Source organism: Eptatretus burgeri, chromosome 2 (assembly GCF_056783735.1).
Source record: "Eptatretus burgeri isolate ZD-2024b chromosome 2, Ebu_testis_v1, whole genome shotgun sequence".
In the NCBI taxonomy this organism is placed as follows: domain Eukaryota; kingdom Metazoa; phylum Chordata; class Myxini; order Myxiniformes; family Myxinidae; genus Eptatretus; species Eptatretus burgeri.
Window position 1 is genome coordinate 94,469,296 of NC_140962.1, and position 20,365 is coordinate 94,489,660.

At 42.2% G+C, this 20,365-nt stretch overlaps 1 protein-coding gene across 2 annotated transcripts in view; it reads left to right on the plus strand.

Moving 5' to 3' along the window:
* The window catches only part of LOC147032591 (forkhead box protein P1-like), a 175,896-nt gene that overhangs the window by 53,372 nt on the left and 102,159 nt on the right, over nt 1-20,365 (plus strand). The window contains exons 7-11 of one of the 2 annotated variants that reach the window (XM_085870331.1): nt 2,258-2,334; nt 6,038-6,139; nt 9,960-10,081; nt 13,675-13,768; nt 19,574-19,728. In XM_085870331.1, coding sequence (XP_085726457.1) covers nt 2,258-2,334; nt 6,038-6,139; nt 9,960-10,081; nt 13,675-13,768; nt 19,574-19,728 — 550 coding nt within the window. Of the gene's footprint in view, nt 1-2,257; nt 2,335-6,037; nt 6,140-9,959; nt 10,082-10,814; nt 10,946-13,674; nt 13,769-19,573; nt 19,729-20,365 lie in introns of both variants that reach the window. The other variant, XM_085870330.1, reaches the window with a different exon arrangement.

Here is a 20,365-nt window from a genome sequence, read left to right on the forward strand (position 1 = left end):
AATTTGGCCCGATCACACATGCACAGAGAGGAGTGAGATCATTTTTTTTTTTACTCTCTCTGCCGGGCAATCAAACAAAACTGAAAATCATTCCAAACAAGAAACGTACTGTTTTTAACGATGTTATAAAGGCCACAAACAATAGACACGAAGAACTAATGTGTAACGCGTTAGATAGGGTGGTGTAATGGACACTGAGTAAAATGGCGGTAAATTCCGGAATTAATTAATTTATACACCTTTTACAATCTTTATTTTATTTGAAAATACAATTTAACACTGTCGACAAATTGTTTATCATAATGCTTCCAAGAACCTCCAGTTTTTGCAGTTCGGTACTGCACTTCAATTTAAAACTAAAAAGTATCAAAATGCAAAGCTCGACTGCATCTGCTTTGCACTCAAACTAAAAACTTGATGAAAACGACAGTTAAAAACAATTGTACATTTTATTCATTTGTGTTCTCCCACACGCTCAAATGGCAAAAAAGTTACAAGTTACACACATAGGTGATCGCAAAACCCTATCTTCCGCTGTATGGCAGATGGGCTAAAAAGGTTCAATGGGGGTGGTGTAATAGGGGGGTATTCAGGACTGCTTATGCACTACTTCAATAGCACTAAACTTTAGGATTAAAAAAAAAAAAGAATTGTTAAAGTCATTATTTTATTAAAATTGAAGTACAGTGCTGTATATACTTGAACACTGTGTGGGGTATTGTGTTCCATGAACTCCATACTAGTTTAACCTAGTTTTTGTTTGCTTTCTCTGAACACAAAAAGTGTTGATCGGTCAAACTGCAAAGCTCAAACTGTTTGCCATGCACATTACGTATCATTCCCAACCCAGGAATGTTGCATATTATCCGTGAACTGAACGTGGTTTAAACTTTGAATCTGTTTCGTTTATTAGTGTTTGGGTGCTTGAGGTCGGCATTTACATCATGTGACCCCAACTGTGGGTCGTCGGATTGCATACAGCACTCTTGTGCCTCTTTTGCACCACAAGCTGTTCCTGTTCTGGAACAGCTTAAGCACCGCCTTCTCCACCTAAATCCCACCTTCTGTAAACAAACTCCACCTTCAACCAGGCCAGCAAAGTTTTCCTACAGAGTGCTTGCACAGCTTATGCAACTAGTAACCGGAATGCATTTTAATCAGTCATGTCATTGCATTCCCAGCCTTGTCCTCATGCTCCCAGTCCTTTTCTTTCTCATAACTTTCTTATATTGCATCTTAGCTTTCTCTTTAACCTTTCCTCAACTAAAGCCATAGTTCTTATGGTTACCAAAACAAAAACTGCTTTGATGGGAACAATATCATCTAACATTCTGTCGGTAATTCTTGTTATTGGGTAATGATATTGTACGTTGGTGTGTCATGCATACAAACTTCTACGTAATCACAAACCTGGCACCCCATAAGGATGTAGGTGTGATCGTCTCTGCTCGCTGCTCAGTTTGCAGTAGCGGGGTCACTCACTTACAATGGGACACTTTGCATTGTGAATGAGATATAAGCCTCCCTAATTATTATCAGTGCACACACAGTATGCACACAGATTCAAAGTTTGCATTGTGAACACAAAGAGAAACTCGACAAAGGGTGGGGAAGGCAATAGATGCACATCAACGCATTAAAAATGGGGGAGGGGTGTCTGAGGTACCCCTACCACACCCCCAATCCTAACTCGAACCCTAACCCCCATTTCTGACACCTCAGATCGCCATCTCTTGACATCTTGACATCCTCTCCACCTGATCCGTTCTTGTCTCACCAAATTTTGCTCTCCAGCTCACCTGCTTTTCAGCATTTCCTGTTCGCTCACATGTCTTTTGTTGGCTTATTCCTTCTGTTCCATTTTCATTTACATGCCCCTACTTATTATGATGCCCGTCTGTTCATTCCTTGCCCATTTCTTTCCTCCTTCTCTGCTAATTCCCCTCTGCTCCATTGTTGGTGTTGACCTCTCACTCCACTGTCGTCAGCTCTTTCATGAGCCCCAATCTCTGTTTTAAAATTTTTGTCATTTTGCCCATTTGTTCAATTTCCAAATGAAGTCATTTTGTCTATTTGTTCAAGGAATGTAAAAATCCATCACACAGGATCTGATGGAGTTGCAAACAGAAGTTGCATTGATCACGTGGGATTCGTGAAATGTAATCGATGGATAGCGATGGATTACATTTCCTGGTTCTATGCGGTTGAACAACTGCAAGTTTCTGTTGCCCATTCATGTGCTGCAATTTGTCTGCAGATATTGCACAAAACCAAGAGTTTTACAAGAATGCGGAGGTGCGTCCGCCATTCACGTACGCATCGCTCATCAGACAGGTAAGTATCTCCATCTTTCGTTGTCACTTATCTTCATGATGTTATCTTTTTGTAGCATCGCAACTTAAAGTTTTTAATCATCCCATTCAAATGATGGCAACCTGAGCTGCTGTTATGAAATTGAAGTTGAACGTGTGTATTTCTCAGAGTTTGACTCAGTTTGTCAGGACTCAGCGACACGGTTAACTCCAATCCTGTCTCATGTATGCAGAACCTGCCTGATAGTTCTATCAATTATTGTTGCTGTTGCAGTGTCCCTCATATATTATAGCAGGATTTCCAATTTGGGTTGGGCACCATCACATTATGGCCTAATCTTTTTGAAAGGTGCTATCAGATCTTTAACATGCACATGTTAATGTTAACTGATGGAAGAGGAAGATTTGCATCCCTTCCGAAGGATATCGCATTCTTTGATACAATATTCTGCCAAGCATCCCAACTCCAATGTTATACGCTTACTCATAAAGAGTAAGATGTGGAGGTGGAGAGGTGATATGATTGCAACAAGTAAAAAACACATAAAATGTCATAGCCCCCGTTCTTTTAGTAATTGTGCTGAACGGAGTTAAAGGGCGAGCCATATTTATGTACAACTGAAATGGCTGCCAGTATACCAGTCGGCCATCTTTGATCACATTGCAAAATAAAGCTGGATGCAAGTGTATATATCATTGTGTACTGTGCTTGTGCCAAGTTTGAACAAAATTGGACAATGCATGTCGGAGAAATGGTTGGGGACACGTTTAAGTAACAAAATGGCTACCAGTCGGCAATCTTGGATGTGATCTCGAAAAAAAAATGGCGTGCATATGTAAGCCATAACTATCTGCGTGCCAAGCTTGAACAACATCGGTAAATGCATGTCCAAGTAATGTTTGAGGATGTATTCAACATCGGGTTTTTTAGAACTAAAATGGTTGCCAGTCGGCCATATTGGAGCTGATCTTGAAAAAAAAAAAATGACATGCTTATGTTAGCCATCATTCATTATCTGTGCCAAGTTTGAACAACATCGGTAAATGCTTGTCCGAAAAATGGTTGAGGACATGTTCATTGTTCAACATCGGGTTTTTTTACAACTAAAATGGCCGCCAGTCAGCCATCTTTGATCTGACATTTTGAAGAAAAAAATGGCGTGCTTATGTAAGCCAGCACGTGTTGTCTTTCTGCCACGTATGAATAAAATCAGTCCATACATGTCCGATATATGGTTGTGGACGCACGCACAGACACGAAAATTGAGACCAAATCCATAAGCCCCCCATTTAATAAGTCCAATGGGGGGCTAACAGTATGATGTTAAAGGAGGAGTACAACAACATCGCAGATGTGTTGTTGTGCATAACAAGAATTCAGCACATCTCAGCTCGGTTCAATTTGGGTGCCACGAGGAACATTTCTTAATTTCAGAGCCTCATAGCTTTTTACAATTTGGGAGAAAAGACTGTACCAAGTGCCTCAAAATGCTTCATTATTGAGACAACGGGTGACCTATAAATGATGTATGCAAAAAAATGTGAAACGTCGACCCCATCACCTTTTCCCGATATCTGATAGGATGGGAGAGCGGTAATACACTTACAGTGGCCTCTAAAAGTATTCACCCCTACCAATAATGCCACATTTATATGAATTCCAAATTATGCAGAAATAATTTTTTGAAATGAACCTTTTTGTTCAAAACTGAAGAGATCAAACTAAACACTGTTGTAGTTAAAGGAGGTTACATGACAGGAATACCTTCAAGAAACAAGTACAAATCAAAATTCACTGGTTGTAAAAGTATTCATCCCCTTAGGTCAGTACTTGGTGGAAGAACCTTGTGCAGCAATGACTGTTGTGAGTGTTTTGGGTCAGGTCTCTCCCAGCTTTGTACAGTGAGATGGTGACATCTTTGCCCATTCTTCATGTGAAAATTTCTCTTGTTCTGCCAAGTTTGATGGAGATCGTTGATGGACTGCAATGTTCAAGTCTCGCCATAAATCTTCAAGTTGGGTTCAAGTCAGGACTTTGACTGCGCAACTCAAGAACATTTTTCTTCTTATTCTGTCACTCTTTAGCTTTGTACTTCAGATCGTTGTCCTGCTGAAATGTGAATCTCTTGCCCAGTTTCAGATTCATGGCTGACTCGAGCAGGTTTTCATCAAGGATTCTCCTGTACTTTGCATCGTCCATTGCCCGTTCTATCCTGACAAGCTTGCCAGTCCCTGCTGATGAAAATCAGCCACATAACCTGATGCTGCCATCACCATGCTTCACAGGAGGGATGGTGTTGACTGAGTGATGTGCAGCGTGAGGTTTGTGCCAGACATAACGCTTTGAATTTAGACCAAAACGTTCAATTTTCTTCTCGTCTGACCACAAAACGTTTCTCCACATGCTTGCAGTATCATTAAGAAGTTTCTTCACAAACTCCATACAAACATTTAGATGCGTCTTTTTCAGGAATGGCATTTCTTGCCACCTGTCCATAGAGGCCAGCTTTGTGAAGGGAATAGGACATTGTTGATTGATGAACACTGTCCCCAATCTTACACATAGAGCCTTGCAGATCTTTCAAATCATTGTTGGATTTACAGTGACATTCTGAACTAGTTTCCTGTTTACTCGGATGCTGAGTTTGGACGGGGGACCTTATCTGGGTAGTGGTATGATTCGTCTGGCACTTAATGATGGATTTCGCCGTACTCAAAGGGATAACGAGTGACATTGAAATCTTCTTATAACCCTCTCCTGAACGGTGCTTCTCCACCACTTTATGTCTAACTTCTTTGGAAAGTTCCTTGATCTTCATGTTTTTCTTGTTGGTTGACCATTTGAGTTCCACCTTAAAACTCTTTCGATAAGTGGAGAAGCTTAATTTTAAAATTAAACCACTGATTACACACTGGTGAAACCTATTACACTTATTTTCTAACCTTTCAAACAAATGATTTGCTCCTGAAGTGATTTCAGGTTAATTAGGAAAAGGAGTTGAATACTTATGTAACTGAGAATCATCTGATTTTTATGCCTCCGCTGCCGAATTCGCCAGAGGCACTGGCGTAGTAAAGGGGGGGGGGGTGCAGGGAGGGCGGTCCACCCCGCGTGACAGCCGGGGCGAGGGGGGGTTGCCATTGGGAGAGTTTAAATACCAGTACGATGATATAATGATGGTTTTAGTTGCAAGTGACATTATATTATTATTTACCTTATAATAAAGAAAGTAACTCGGAACTAAAACCATTGTTATATCATTGTACACGGAACCAAACATAAACATTTTTGGCAGCTGAGTGCATCATTTTGTTCGGGGCACAGCTATGCTGCTGATGCAGTGCCCCGATTACCAGTAGACTGGTGCTCGTTTTGCCGACCTCGGAAGGATGACAGGCTGAGTCAACCCCCTGGTGATAATTCAGTGGCAGACGGGGCTGGAACTCAGGATCCGAGGATCCCAAGCCACCACCCTAACTGTGAAGCCAACACCAGGCTATAGTTCTCTGTGGTTGAAGATGTGTTTTTGTTATATCAATGCCAAGCAGTATTACCTGTTTGCTGAATTTTTAATGTCCTGCATTTTTTTTATTTTCCAATTTCTTTACTACAGGTACAGTACTGTAATCCACTTGAAATTTTACTTACCAACATGATGTATGTTTTTAGAGGTGACAGTGCCTTTCTTTACAAGTTCAACCTGGCAAACACTTTCAATTTTCAGGCCATCATTGAATCACCAGATCACCAGATGACTCTGAACGAGATCTACAATTGGTTCACTCGAACATTTGCATACTTCCGTACTAACACCGCCACCTGGAAGGTAAGCTGTAGGTTTTTATCCATTATAAATAGGAATGTGAAATTGTTTAGCTACTTCCTCGTTCCCAATGTATGCAGGGATGTTGAATGTCAGCAGAAACACACACAATGACGTCATTGAAATCTCATTCCTCATAAATATTGTATTTTCCACGTGAACATGAAACTCTATTTTGTGAAAAATATTTAATTACGTATTTGTTGCGTGAATGGGATTCCCATGTCTCGAGTTTATTAATTTAGACAAAAAGGCAGGTTGTGTCATGACTTTTGCTGTCCTATGGGTGCTTTAATTACACGCTAAGTACTGCTAATTAAATGCATTTTCTTTCTCTCTCTCTCTCTCTCTCTCTCTCTCTCTCTCTCTCTCTCTCTCTCTGTCTCTGTCTCTGTCTCTGTCTCTGTCTCTGTCTCTGTCTCTGTCTCTGTCTCTGTCTCTGTCTCTGTCTCTATCTATGTCTCTCTATCTATCTCTGTCTCCATGTCTCTCTCTCTCTCTCTCTCTCTCTCTCTCTCTCTCTCTCTCTCTCTCTCTCTCTCTCTCTCTCTCTCTCTCTCTCTCTCTCTCTCTCTCTCTCTCTCTCTCTCTCTGTGTCTCTCTCTCTCTCTCTCTCTCTCCATGTCTCTCTCTCTCTCCCTCTCCATGTCTCTCTCTCTCTCTCCCTCTCCATGTCTCTCTCTCTCTCTCCATGTCTCTCTCTCCATGTCTCTCTCTCTATGTCTCTCTCTCTCTGTCTCTCTCTCTCTGTCTCTCTCTCTCTCTCTGTCTCTCTCTCTCTCTCTCTCTCTCTCTCTCTCTGTCTCTCTCTCTCTCTCTCTCTCTCTCTTTCTCTCTGTCTCTCTCTCTCCATGTCTCTCTCTCTCCATGTCTCTCTCTCTCCATGTCTCTCTCTCTCCATGTCTCTCTGTCTCTCTGTCTCTCTCTCTCTCTCTCTCTCTCTCTCTCTCTCTCTCTCTCTCTCTCTCCCCCTCTCTCTCCCCCTCTCTCTCCTCTCTCCCTCTCGCTGTCTTGCTCTCTCTCTCATTGTTGCTCTCTCTCTCATTGTTGCTCTGCCAAAGGCATGTTCTTTGCAAAGCAGCCCCAAGGCAAGGATTACACTGGGTAGTTTGTTTTTGTCTTCCCAGCAAGACTCAGGACAATAATTTGGAATATGGCTGGGATGCCTGTCGTAAATCATTTACATTTTGTGAAAGACACTGTGGGATCTTTAACATCCACCAGCTTATGCTACTAGACGGGTCTCTCAACTTAATGTCCATCCAAGGGATGCTACACTTTGTGATGTAGCCTGCAAAGCACCAATCCAACAATTTATCGTCAGGTTGGGAATGAAACCCAGACGAGCAAGCGGAATGGCAAACAGTGAAAACCATCAACGTTTCGCCTTCCCCCTTCGCGTTATTATGTTTCTCCTCCCCATTTTCTCTTGGGGGTTTTCTTAGGTTCGGGTAATTAAACCACTTGTGCCATGGCTAATTGGATGGGCCGGCTGGTACTGCCTGCTCACGTGCCCTTAAGGCCTTGCAAGAGGGGAAGTGACAGCCACAGGGGGAAGAGCGGCTGCTCGTGGAGTTAAAATAAAGAGATTAATGTGAGAGTGACCGACACAGCCATGTCAGTAAAACTAGAATGGTGACCGTGCGAGCAATAGTATTTGGCAGCTGCAGTGGCAGGAGAGTCAACAATGTTCACAATATTACGAAAGTTTATGTGGGGATGAAGAATCCCAGGGAGTGGAGTTTGCTTGAAAAGGAAATTGACAACACACCCCTATGGTGTTGCAATCAACAAACCTTACATTGTTTGTGTAAAGTTTATTCTGAAGAAATAAACTTCAGGAAATGGGGATGCATCGCTCTTCAAAACCATGTGATATAATATATATATATATATATATATATATATATATATATATATATATATATATATATATACGCAATGTCGAGGCTCATGGAGGAGCTAGATTGAAGCAAAACTTGAGGATCCTGTTGCTCGTGAGGGTACACAAAACGAATTAGGAACTGCCACGAATTATGCTTTTATTTCAACCTCCTTCCAGAAGATTTTTTGATTAAAACATATATTCATGACCAAAGCATGTTTAAAAATAGTCAAATATTATGTCATCATGTGTGTTCGGATTTCCACTACAGTCGTTTTAGGATACATGTTTTTAAATTAGTTATATCGCTATTTGTTTGAGATTAATAATAATTATTAAATACTGAAATCATAATTTGTCAAACACTCCATTGCAGATTAGTTGTTGTGGTTGTATAATATCATTAAACTGTGGTGGTGGTGATATAACCTGTACTTGTATTTGGTGTCAAAATGTGGATGAATGAAGGAATTGCAGCTTTATTTTCAAAACGATTTCCTGGGAGGGGTTGCGGGGGGCTGGGGGGTGGCGTAGGCATGCTCCCCTCACCTGCCTAGTGTACGTCAACCAACGCCTTTGGGGTTCGAGTTGTATGGCAAATTTTATTCCTCATTTTTCACAAAATCTCCATGACATCCCTTTGCGTATTTTGCTAGCTATCTCTGCTACTTCAGTTCTTGCTTTTCCTAACCCGAGGAAATGGCAAATTTCATCTCCTCTGTTATTGTAGGATGCCTCCCTCAAGCTATCAACTTCCTGCCTCTGTGTGTTTTGTGGTGATTCTTTTAGGGTGTGGTCAGTCTTTGGAGAGGTGGGTGGGTTCATACTTGGTGGTTTAAGTTGATATCCTACATCGATTATACACAGTGACCTGAACATGAATTGGTTCTGGGCATTCATTGTAACTGCTGTGAAACCACTTATAACACTGACAACTGCATCTTACATCACATTATAATGAATATATAATGTTCAATTGATGGGTTGTTTTATCAAAAAATTAATCATATCATTTCATCTGTCAAGTTGGAAATTGCTCGTTGACCAGACTCGGTGGTGTAATGGGTAGCCAGGAGAGTATCCACCAAGTCTGGGAGGTTGGTAGTTGGAACCTTGGCCAGGTCATACCAAAGGCTTTAAAAGTGGTATGTGCTGCTTCATTGCTTGACGCTCAATGTTTAAAAAGAAGAGAACATGGACAAACAACCATCCATAGCACAAGCTTTGATGGGCCTAATGACCCCCTCCTTCTCCTGCGATGAAGTTCCTGGTAAGGGAACGAATATTTTATTGTATTTTATCCTGCGTTGTTATAGACTGTACAGCATTAAGAAAGCGAGGTGCAAAGCAAAATACAAGTGAATATTGTAGATCCGATTCACTTTTCTTTTGAATTATCGATGATAACACATTTTATCAAATGCACATTTCCCAACATCGAGTTCCAAATTCCTCGTTATTTGTGACTCCTTGTGTGTTGCCATAATGCTTTCAAATGTTGTAGATTTTTTTTTCCTTCACATTTTTCATTAATTTTGGGTTAACTGAGCAAGGGAAGAAAGCAAGTCATCCTCTTGACACCAATCAGATACTTCGTATACCATTACAAATATGATTTTGAAAGTTTGTGCCTTTTAAGACTACAGTACTGAACTCGAGACCGAAATTGTGATTTTTGTAATTTGTGATGCAATCATGTAAGACGGTAACATTTTTGTAGCACCACAGCTGGAATAGAAAACTTTTGGGTTAAAGTTTAGTTGGTCGCTGTGTTATTTTTTTTTTTTTGTATTTCCGGTTTGATAGTAGTGTGGTGAGGAGGTAAGTTGTGGTAAATTTACAGACGTGTGTGTGTGCGTGTGTGTGTGTCTGTGCATGTCCTTCCCTGCTCCACCACCTACCTCTCCCTTGCTTCCCCCATTTTGCCATGCTCTTCAGAACGCCGTGCGTCATAACCTTAGCCTGCACAAGTGTTTTGTTCGCGTAGAGAATGTTAAAGGTGCCGTGTGGACAGTCGACGAGATTGAGTTTCAAAAGCGCCGCTCGCAGAAACTCCCTGGGTATGTGATGTCCAACACGCTTCCTTACTCCCTCCTTTTGGCTGGGGGTTATAGCGTGGGGAGGGCGGCATGCCGGTAAAAATGGTGTGTGGGTGAGGGGAGAGGGTAGGGAAAGAGGAGAGCGAGAGAGGGAAAGCCTCACAATGGAGGATTTGCAATCACATGCATTTTCAAAAGCTTGGAAACAAGCCAGCCATGGACAGCTGTTCGATCCTTTATTGGAATCAACAGCGTGGCAAAATGCTTGATTGACTTTTGATACAGAGATGGAGGAGAAAAGCGAGACGAAACTGAAGCAACTACTTTGGGCTGAGAAAGGGAGCAGATTATAAAACCTGACTGGAATTTACCGTGTAACAAGGAATTGAGTCCGTAACCACAGCATTGACATGGAGGTCAAATTCCTAGCCATCTCTCCCACAACCTCTCCTGCCATCCCTCCACACACCCCACCCCTCCTCCCTCTTGACGTCTCGGCGACCATTCCCACCCGCATGCCAGCTTTACCCTGTTGACAAAGTCATTCAGACCTTTTCCTCCTTTGCCCGCTTCCTGCAGCGCTTGGGGGCCTTGCCTTGATTTGTACCAATCGTGCACATCTCCCTGAGTCCCTAATAACCCTTACTTCTCTCTCCCTCTCCCCAATCCCCACTCCCACCACCTGCTTGTGCTTGACCTTCCTGCTTGGCTTCTGCTCATGGGCGCCGCGCTCCGCCCGCTCGCCCGCTCACAGAATGCCGTGCGCACGAATCTCTCCAAGCATGATTGCTTTGTGCGCGTCGAGGCTGGCACTGGTTCGGCCTGGACGTACTGCGGAGCTCTGGATGGCGGCACGGGCAAAGGCCGCCCCAAAACATTGCTCCAGTAAGAGCGTACAAGGAAGAAAAAACAACTGCATTGAAAGAAATTTTACACTTCCAAGTGACCCATTTATTTTTCTCTTCCCCTTCTTTCCCCCTTCATTTTTCATGCGTTGATCAACACACACGTACTCTTAACGCTTCATTCCACTCCCTTTACACTTGACGCAGAACTTTTGTCAAAAGGCTGCAGCCAGGCTTTGCAGCTTTCCTGATAAAGTTTGCCAATTTTTATTTTGTCTCTTTACCTTTTGGATTAAATTTACTTTTAAATTTACACTTGTGAAGTGGGTTGCTTTGCTTCTGTAACACCCTGCCATTACACAACACCGATCTCTCAAAATTTTATTGACCTGGCATGATAATGCAGCCAACAAACTTTGCAGTTGAAATTAGTGGAGTTGAGAGGCATAAAAACGAATTGGTAATAACATAATTACTCCTTTCACCCCACCATGCAAATATACATCATGTAGCATATATATTCAACGTGCTTTCGCTCGGTGGGTAGGGTTAGCATCTGATTTCAGAGTCTGAAGATCTTGGATTATATTTTCATTCCAATTGAGCTCAATACTGAACACCACAAATGGTAGTCACAACCTCTTAAGTGCAACCCTGGTTAAATGCGACTCTTGGGTAAGTGCAACATTTTTTCAGGGAATGGATCTTTCTCTCTTGTTACCTCTGCCACTGAAGGTGAAGGAGGTTGTCTTTTCACCCTGTTCTGTCTGTTTGTTTGTTTGTCTGTCTGTGTACAGGATGTCTCAAACAGTTGTGGATGGATGTGGATGAAATTTGGTGGGCAGGTTGGTTGTGTGACAAGGAAGAACTGATTAGATTTTGGTGAAGATCCAGATCCAACTACTAGAATTTTTAAAGTGATTCTTCACCATTGAGAGATTGGGCCAAAAACGATACATAGCACGATATCTCAAAAAGTTGTGGACGGATTTGGACGAAACTTGGTGGACAGGTTGTGTGTGTGACAAGGAAGAATTGATTCAATTTTAATGAAGATCCGAATCTGGATCCACATACGATGATTATTTAATTTTTTAAGTGATTCTTCACCATTGAGAGATTGGGCCAAAATTATCTACAGCACGATATCTCAAAACTTTTATAAGGCCCGATATGTTCTTGTGATTCAGGCATTGTATGGCAGAGGTATGCGCTCTACCGAGTACCCTTCTAGTTTTCCATGTTGCGCAACTTCACCCTGCTGTAATGACGAGCGACAATCTCACCGTTTAGTTCCAATTGCTGCGGCACAAATGCTTCTCAAAGTTTGTAGAGTCCAGGCAACTTATTGACACCGCGTTGCACACGTCCCTGGGTTTCCCAACTGTTCTCGGTGCAATGCACACGTAGAATTTCGATCATTCAAGATGTCTGTGGAGAAACAACAAGTTGAGCTGCAGTCAGTAAAAAGGTGCATGTTCTCCTCGCCTTAGATGAGCCTGGTGTGATGCAAGCGTCTGTTGTCGGCTGAGATTAGTGGTGTGTCTCATGAAGAATAAAGAAGTCACCCTCATCGAGTACAGCAAGTTACATGTCAGTGTTAACAGGAAGCTTATAAAAAGGGAGTGAGTTGGACAACAACAACAACAAAGAAGAAGATTTGCCATCTGCTGCTGAATGTGTATGTGCATTGGCAGTGATTCATCTTTTCACACAGGGCTCTCAACTGGAGGAGGCTGATGTTACATTCAAACATATGGTGAAAAAAAAATGAGAAGCAGACAGTGCCCCATTCATTAATTGGCCATTCTTCAATCTGATCACTGATCACTGTGTAAATAGTTCCTTCTGTGTGTAAATACATGCTGCAGCACAATACAATAAAGACATACGTAATACAGCACATGCACAGGTGCACAAATCGACACTAACAGCGATTGCACTTAAGAGGAGGTGACTATACTGAATTAAAAGTATCTTATCACCTCGAGTAGCCTTGTTTGAACATGTACACCAACCAATCTGAAATTTGAAGTACTCAATTAATGGAGATGGCCTCAAGCAATTCAACAAAGCGGAGTCAACGACAGGGCTGGCTTTGCATGGTGTCCCTCCACATTGCCTGCTTTCCTTTCCTTGCTGCCTGCCTGCACCCTGGCTGCTGCCTGCCATCCCTCACCAACCATCCATTCCCACCTCAAATACTTTATTTCATGGCTTGCAGAGGCAGCATGAGGCCATGAGCTGCCAGCATCACCCGTTGTGAAAAGCTTCGGACACAAAAAGTTTGTAACGCACGCAACTTTACCTCGTATTCTTTACATCATTTCCTAAATTTTGATCTTGATGGAAGAAAATGTGGAATTGTAAAGTAAAGTGGCATTAAACTTTCGCTTACTTTATACCTTGCTTGTTTCGTTCCCAGTTACTTCAATCGCATGTTGTAGCATTTCGGACATATTTGTCCCGGGCTCCAGATTTATCACTGATTGGCATTATACTATTGGATCGAGCTCGATTGCGTCAGGCCTTCCTGCCTCTGCAGCTGTGAATGTTGAGTAAAGTATGATTCAAATCATTTAACTTTCTTTGGCTTGCCCTGAAAATGTACATACTTTGTGACTGATTGGTATTTTCAGGACTCACCAAAGAAGGTTAAACGACGTCATGCCTCTGATGTGCTTCGATTCATTACCACACGTTATTGCTTTAAACTGTAGTTCTTTTTTTTTGTTTTCTCTTGTCATGTCTGCCTGCCACCCTGTTTAGCTCTAGCAGCCCTCCTGCATCACTCTTCTCAAGGGGAAGTCCTACATTGATGAAAGGCCTTGATTATACAGGGAGTTTAAACAGCACTCTACAGGTAAGGCTTAAATGATGTAATGTGACAATTTTTATCTTGCCAAAACGAAGTTTTTGCAAGATATGTTAGTCAGCTTGTATGTTTTTTTTTTTGTTTTTTTTTTGTTTGTCTGTAATCACATATAAAAAATTCTGCAGAGCACAGTTATCATTTGAAATTTTTGTAACTTCACATATCAGAGGCCTATAGAGGTCCCTTTCAGTGCACAAAATTTTGAAGGTCAAGGTCAAAGGTCAAGGTCACTGTCGCAAATCAGGAGAGTCGACGAAACCCTTATTTTTTGAGTAATTTTGATCGGATCGTCTTCAAACTTCATGGGAATATAGTTCATGGTCTGGCGCTCAGCTGATTAATTTTTGGTGGCGATTGGCCTTGACCTTCATATGTTTTTTTTTTTTTTTTGGTCTGTAATCATGTATAAATCACTCTGCAGAGCACAGTTATCATTGGAAATTTTTGTAACTTCGCATATCAGAGGCCTATAGAGGTCCCTTTCAGCGCATAAAATTTTGAAGGTCAAGGTCAAAGGTCAAGGTCACTTTGTCGCAAATCAGGAGAGTCGACGAAACCCTTATTTTTTGAGTAATTTTGATCGGATCGTCTTCAAACTTCATGGGAATATAGTTCATGGTCTGGCGCTCAGCTGATTAATTTTTGGTGGCGATTGGCCTTGACCTTCATGGTTAGCGCCTAAGGTCAAACATATTTGACCCCAAGGTCAAATTTTCAAGTTTTAGGAACCATATCGTGAAGTACCTCAAATTGAACACCTCGATGAGTGCTTTCAAGACATGTCAAGCTTGAGACATTATGACGTCATTTGGTGACGTTATGAGGCAAAAGCATATTTTTCATGGTTACTCTGTAGAACGACTCTCATCGGAATCTCTCGTAGGCAGATATTCCTCAAGGAGTCGCTCCTGGTGGATAGCAGCTCTGTTCACCTCAGTGTGACCTTAAAGAAGTCACACGTGGTCACCTTTTGGCAAGATACGGGTCACCCTGCGGGTGACATTGGTTTATTTTTATTTTGTAGACCCATCAAAAATACAAAGAATGTTTTAAATGCTGTTAGATTTGAATATTTTGTGTGCCTTCAATGCACATTTTTATTAGATCAGTAAGAGTAATCCAAATAAACAATTAAATGAGATTCGGTGAATTGTTTACTCAATTCCTGTTTATCATGCTCCATTTTTCAAATTGGAAGAAAATAACTGAACTACATTGTTATGACAAGCTGTAAACTCCTTTTGAAAAATTGTATGTTATAAGTTGATTGTGTGAAAGTATATTTTTCAGTCCGACTGTATTTCATGCACTGATCAAAAAAGATCTTAGCGTCTTGAGTTTGAGCCCCTGACGTGCCATTAGATAACACCAGGTGGGTTGACTCAGCCTGTCATCCTTCTAAGGTCGGCAAAATGAGTACCAGATCACTGCTAACAGGGGCACTACATCAGCTGCACAGCCTCGCTTCCAGAAAATGATACAATAAGCAGCCACAGGCTGCATACGAAACAACAACACCTCTCCTATGATTTATCAGCTTGAATGTGCTCAATCTCCACAGTTCTCCAAAGCTGAGCAGATTCGAACAGGTTTAGTACTTCGATGGGAGACCTCCATGAACGCTGGTTATTGTCGGCTGAGCGATGGCAGGAAAATCAGTTGGTGGCGTGCTTGCTTTTGAGCTGTCTTGTCCTGAATTTGTTCCTCTATAAAGTCAAATCTCACCAAATTGTTGTGCTGTTGCAGTGCTTATGGGGGTGGGGGGACAGGGGGTGCTACTTCGAGTATGCCGTACTTTGATGTGGACGTCAAGCTGGCATGTCTGCATTTGATTTGGATCTTGGTACAACCCGTAATCTATATATTAAAGTGGCTGGATTTCTCCGCTCATGTGTCCCTCTGTGTGCCACACTCGTTTCGCTGGGACATTATTACGGAGTTACGTCTGGGACGTCAAGATGGTGCTCCGTCTAGCACTAGGTCAGGCCTCTACAGACATGCATGTCATCCCAGCGTCAAGCACTCAACCCGTCCCTTCGCTTTGCTTATGGCAGTTGAACACCAGAATCCATATACCTGACTATCTGACAACGGGCTGAATGCGAGACACTAGGCGTCGGTATGACAGATTTAGTAATATGGCGGTGTAGCAAGACAGCGTTATATCTGGGATGTCATTATGGCCTTACGTCTAGCGCTAGGCTAGGCTGTTACGGCGGTGTATTATTCATGACAATAAGAATTGCATTTTTCAATTTGGAAAAAAAAAATTGACGAAACGTCTGATCTGTGATAACATAAAACAAATTCATACGATTGCCTTTTTGGGAAAATACGTGTGCGTATTAATAAAATTAACGTTGGGTTGTTAGCAGTGAACAAAATGTTTCTGGTATGAAAAAGTTGCAAATATTGACTTTCAACAAACTATATTACTGAACTCGATCTCAGATTGGTATCCAGACATCGCCATACAGCATCATTGTCCAGAAGTTGCACAGCCACATTCCAACCATCATTGCAGTGCCCCCTACTGGTTAGGGCAGTAATTTGGAATTTGTTTGCCCATGGTGCTAACGAATACTGGCCTACTCTTTGTAAAGGACACCGTGGGATCTTTGACATCCACCAACTAATGTCGGCAGATGGGATTCTCGTTTACTGTCCATCTGAGGGACGACACACACAGTGATGAATCACCCTGCCTATGGTGGTGGTCGTATGGCAGCTTAGCTGCCCGGGTAGCTATCATTTCTTGAAGCGCAACTGTGTCGCTGATGCAGTGCCCCTCTACCAGTTCACACACTGGAACTGGTACTCATTTCGCCGACCTCGGAAGGATGACAGGCTGAGTCAACCCCCTGGTGAATTAATTCAGCGGCCGACGGGGCTTGAACTCAGGACCCTAGGATCCCAAGCCGCCACCCTAACAACTGAGCCAACACCAGGCTATACCCTGCCTATGAAACACCGAGATGCCAGTTTATAGTTGGGTGAGGATTTGAATCCAGGCTAGGCAGCTTAAAGGCGAGTGTGTGTACGTATAGGCCATCCTGCACCGCAACATATACAAGTTATGTTGTTCAACGACTGTCAGTGAAGCGAAGGGTTCAATGTTAGTATCTCTTGAAAAGTGTACGCGATGTTATGCTGGTATCCCACATGTTTTTGTGGATGTTCCCCCTCCAGAGTGGACTGGTCTATAAAATTGAGAATTAAATGACCTTCCCAGTACTTTCTGCAGTACAATCCGATGGAGATGTAAGGGGCCGTAGCTCTGCTGAGCTCATGCCTAATTGGTGCCTTTGCAATTGTTCTTGACTACCTCCAGAACTGTTCTGTATACCACAGACAGGTTAATGGGTAGCAGGCATTTCGTTCTGGCCAGGACGCATGCAGCAATAGCTGGTGTGGCATTTGCTTCCTGGTACTCACGACAGTAATGGGGTCTGATCGCGATATACTGTACGCGCAAGTATTACCAGGTGCAACTCTGAGCAGTTGTCATAAACAATTACACATCAGACTGGTATTCAGTTACTAATTCATTGCACTGATTGCATCATAACTGATGTTAAGTACTGATGTGTAGCTGTGACACTGATCCAGTACCCTTAACCATTAGGTGAGGAATTTTGCCAGGACAAGAACTCACTCACTGTTTGTTGAAATTCTCTGTGGATTACCTGGAGAGGATCTGAGCACCACCTGGTCTATTTGCCCAGAGAAATACCACTATGATGACCCCACAATGTTATGGAGGTTATGGGGGGAAAAGTCATTTTTGTATGATTTAATCTATTGCTTTTCTAACTCATTTTTATTTCCAAATACCTATTTTAATGGTGTAACCTATGTTCAGTTACTATATATAATGATAACAGAAGATGTGATCATTTCAAAAAGTGTCATTGGAAATACTGTTATATTAATGTGGAACGTTTTCATATGGGAACCATGGAAAAAATTTGGGCTGTTTTATTTTTCTTTTTTTTAAAACTTCTCCAGATGCACTTTTATCTATACTGTATAAGATTGAGGTTCATGGAAGAGCTGGGTGACAGGGGGTAAAAAGGCAATGCACTGACAGCAGGGCAGTGGGACCACAGTTGGATACAACAGACAAGGTCATAGATGAACAGAAATGGTGTGTGTGTGTGTGTGTGTGTGTGTGTGTGTGTGTGTGTGTGTGTGTGTGTGTGTGTGTGTGTGTGTGTGTGTGTGTGTGTGTGTGTGTGACAGACACCAATCTGCAAGAGGGTTGAGTGAAGGTGAATGGGGGTCATAAAGATGAGAGGGGGTGACGTGAGATCGTAATGCACTGTCTGTTGGAAGTCCTAGAGTGATGAGTGCAATTGAACAGCATCCAGAAGGAAGTTCCACAAACGGGTGAATAGAGAACAAAAGAGTGAGGTGGGTGGTTAGCCTGGATTGGATTTTGGAAATTTAACCAGAAGTGGATTACTTGAAGAACACGTGCGTCCTCATGTAGCTGAGAAGCGGCAGAGGTCTGAGAGAGCAGAGGCAGTTAGATGAGAGGGGGAAATGGTAAAAAAAAAAAAACAGAGGCCAACGACTTCTCTGTGATACGAGATCATCATTCCATGTGCCTTGGTCTCTTTGTGAGATGCCAATAATGTTGCAAGACTTAGATTCAACAGAATCCAGGAGAGATAGATGTGATTTTGGGGCTCCAGTCCATAGGGGAGAGCAATACTCCATTTAGCTCCAGACAAAGGCTTTATAGGCTGAAAGTAGTTCTGATTTTTTTCGAAGAAATTTTATAAGAAATTATGGAGGATACACAGTTTTCAGCTGGCTTTGGAGGCCAGCTTGGTGACATGGCCAGCCCAGGAGAGGTCATCGCTGAACGTGTCACCGAGAAGATAAAGAGACTAAACCACTTCCACTGGATAACCATTGTTAGGTGGGTTATTTTCGACTGACAGGGTGAGAATCTGAGCTATACCAGGATTGAAAATAAGATGCTAAATTTATCATACCAGCATCTAAAAAAAATTTAGATCGGTAGAGAGTGATGAAGCGGCTGTCTTCATAGGAGTGTGTGGAGTACTGAATGACCACAATGTGGAATTATCTGCAAAAAAGGAAGAGAGAGTTTTCCAGAGCATTTGAGAGGTCACTAATGTTGAAGAGGAACAATACTGCACCCAAAATAAGACCTTGGAGAACTCCAGCCTTCACAGGGAGAGAAAAGGGAAGGGTTCCATCGATCGCCACCTGTTGACTGCACAAGTGGAGTAAGTTAGAAAGCCAGGTATGAAGGCAGCCTTGAATGCTGCAGACTGCAAGTGCTTGGCAAGCACAGCAGGATGCTTGACTGTGTTGAATGCCTGAGATATGTTAAGGATGACCGTCCAGACCTGTTGTTTGGAACCTCCAACCATTGCTGAAAGAGAAGCAACGGCATGTCCATAGTTGAATGACGGGATAAAATCCAACCTGGTGATCAGAGATCAAGCTGTCTGAAAAGAGGAAATATTTAATGTCAGAAGCAATGATTAATTGCGTGACTGCTTGTAACTGGAAGTTAGATCACTGGTCTGTAATTGAGACAATCTGTTTTGTATCCTAATTGTGAATGTGAGTGATGTTAGCACTTGAGATTAAAAGGCTTTTGGGATTGTATTCAGCCAGTTCAAAGTAAACAACAGATAATCTGCAATAATTTTCTTAATAATGCAAAAAAAAAAAGAAAAGAAAAAACAAGCTATCATATCTGTCTAATTGTTATTTTCCTTCTTTCCCATCCCAAATCAAACTGTGATCAAGACGGTCCTGTCGGATGGAACCTTGCCCTACCTGGGCCTGTCGGGCACAATGCCACCTTCGATGTTGTCGGCGGGTGGCAGGGCAGTTTTGGAGCAGAATACTCTTTGGGAGCAGGCAGGTAGAGGGATCTGCAGCAATGTGAGCAGCCCAGAAAGGTGAGGATATGAGGCAAAAACAAATAATGCCAGCAATTCTTATTCACTTGCCTTGAATTATAACCTTCCTTTAAATATATACATACAATGTCCTTAACTGATCAATTTAACCCTCTGAACCCTGAGTTCCATGAACTTTTGGCTTCCCCACCCTGGGATCCCCAAAGAAATATTCAGCCGCTCGGGTATGCGGAGGTTTGAATAGCGGCTTGTAAAACAGCCCCTAGGATTGAAAGGGTTAAGTTGATGAAAACAAATTAATTATTCCACATAGTCTCCTGTTTCACTTCATTCACTTATGACCTTAGTTTGCAGAGACCTGCAGTTGCATTTTCTCTTATTCACAGATGCCCTCTTGTATTTTTTATCAAGAGAGCCAAAACTTTATTTTTGACTCCAAACTACTATTGAAATTATAACTAGAACAACACTCGGTGGAGCACATACCTCCGCCAGGCTGAACAGTTTACGTTTTGTATCCCACTGATAAGTCGGATCTGAATCCAGACCTGAACCAAAATATAATCGGCTTGTTCTTGTCACCGAACCAAATCATTCACCTCGTTTTGTCATCACCCGTCCATAATGTTTTGAGATATTATGCCATATATCGTTTTTGGCCCCATCACTCAAAGGT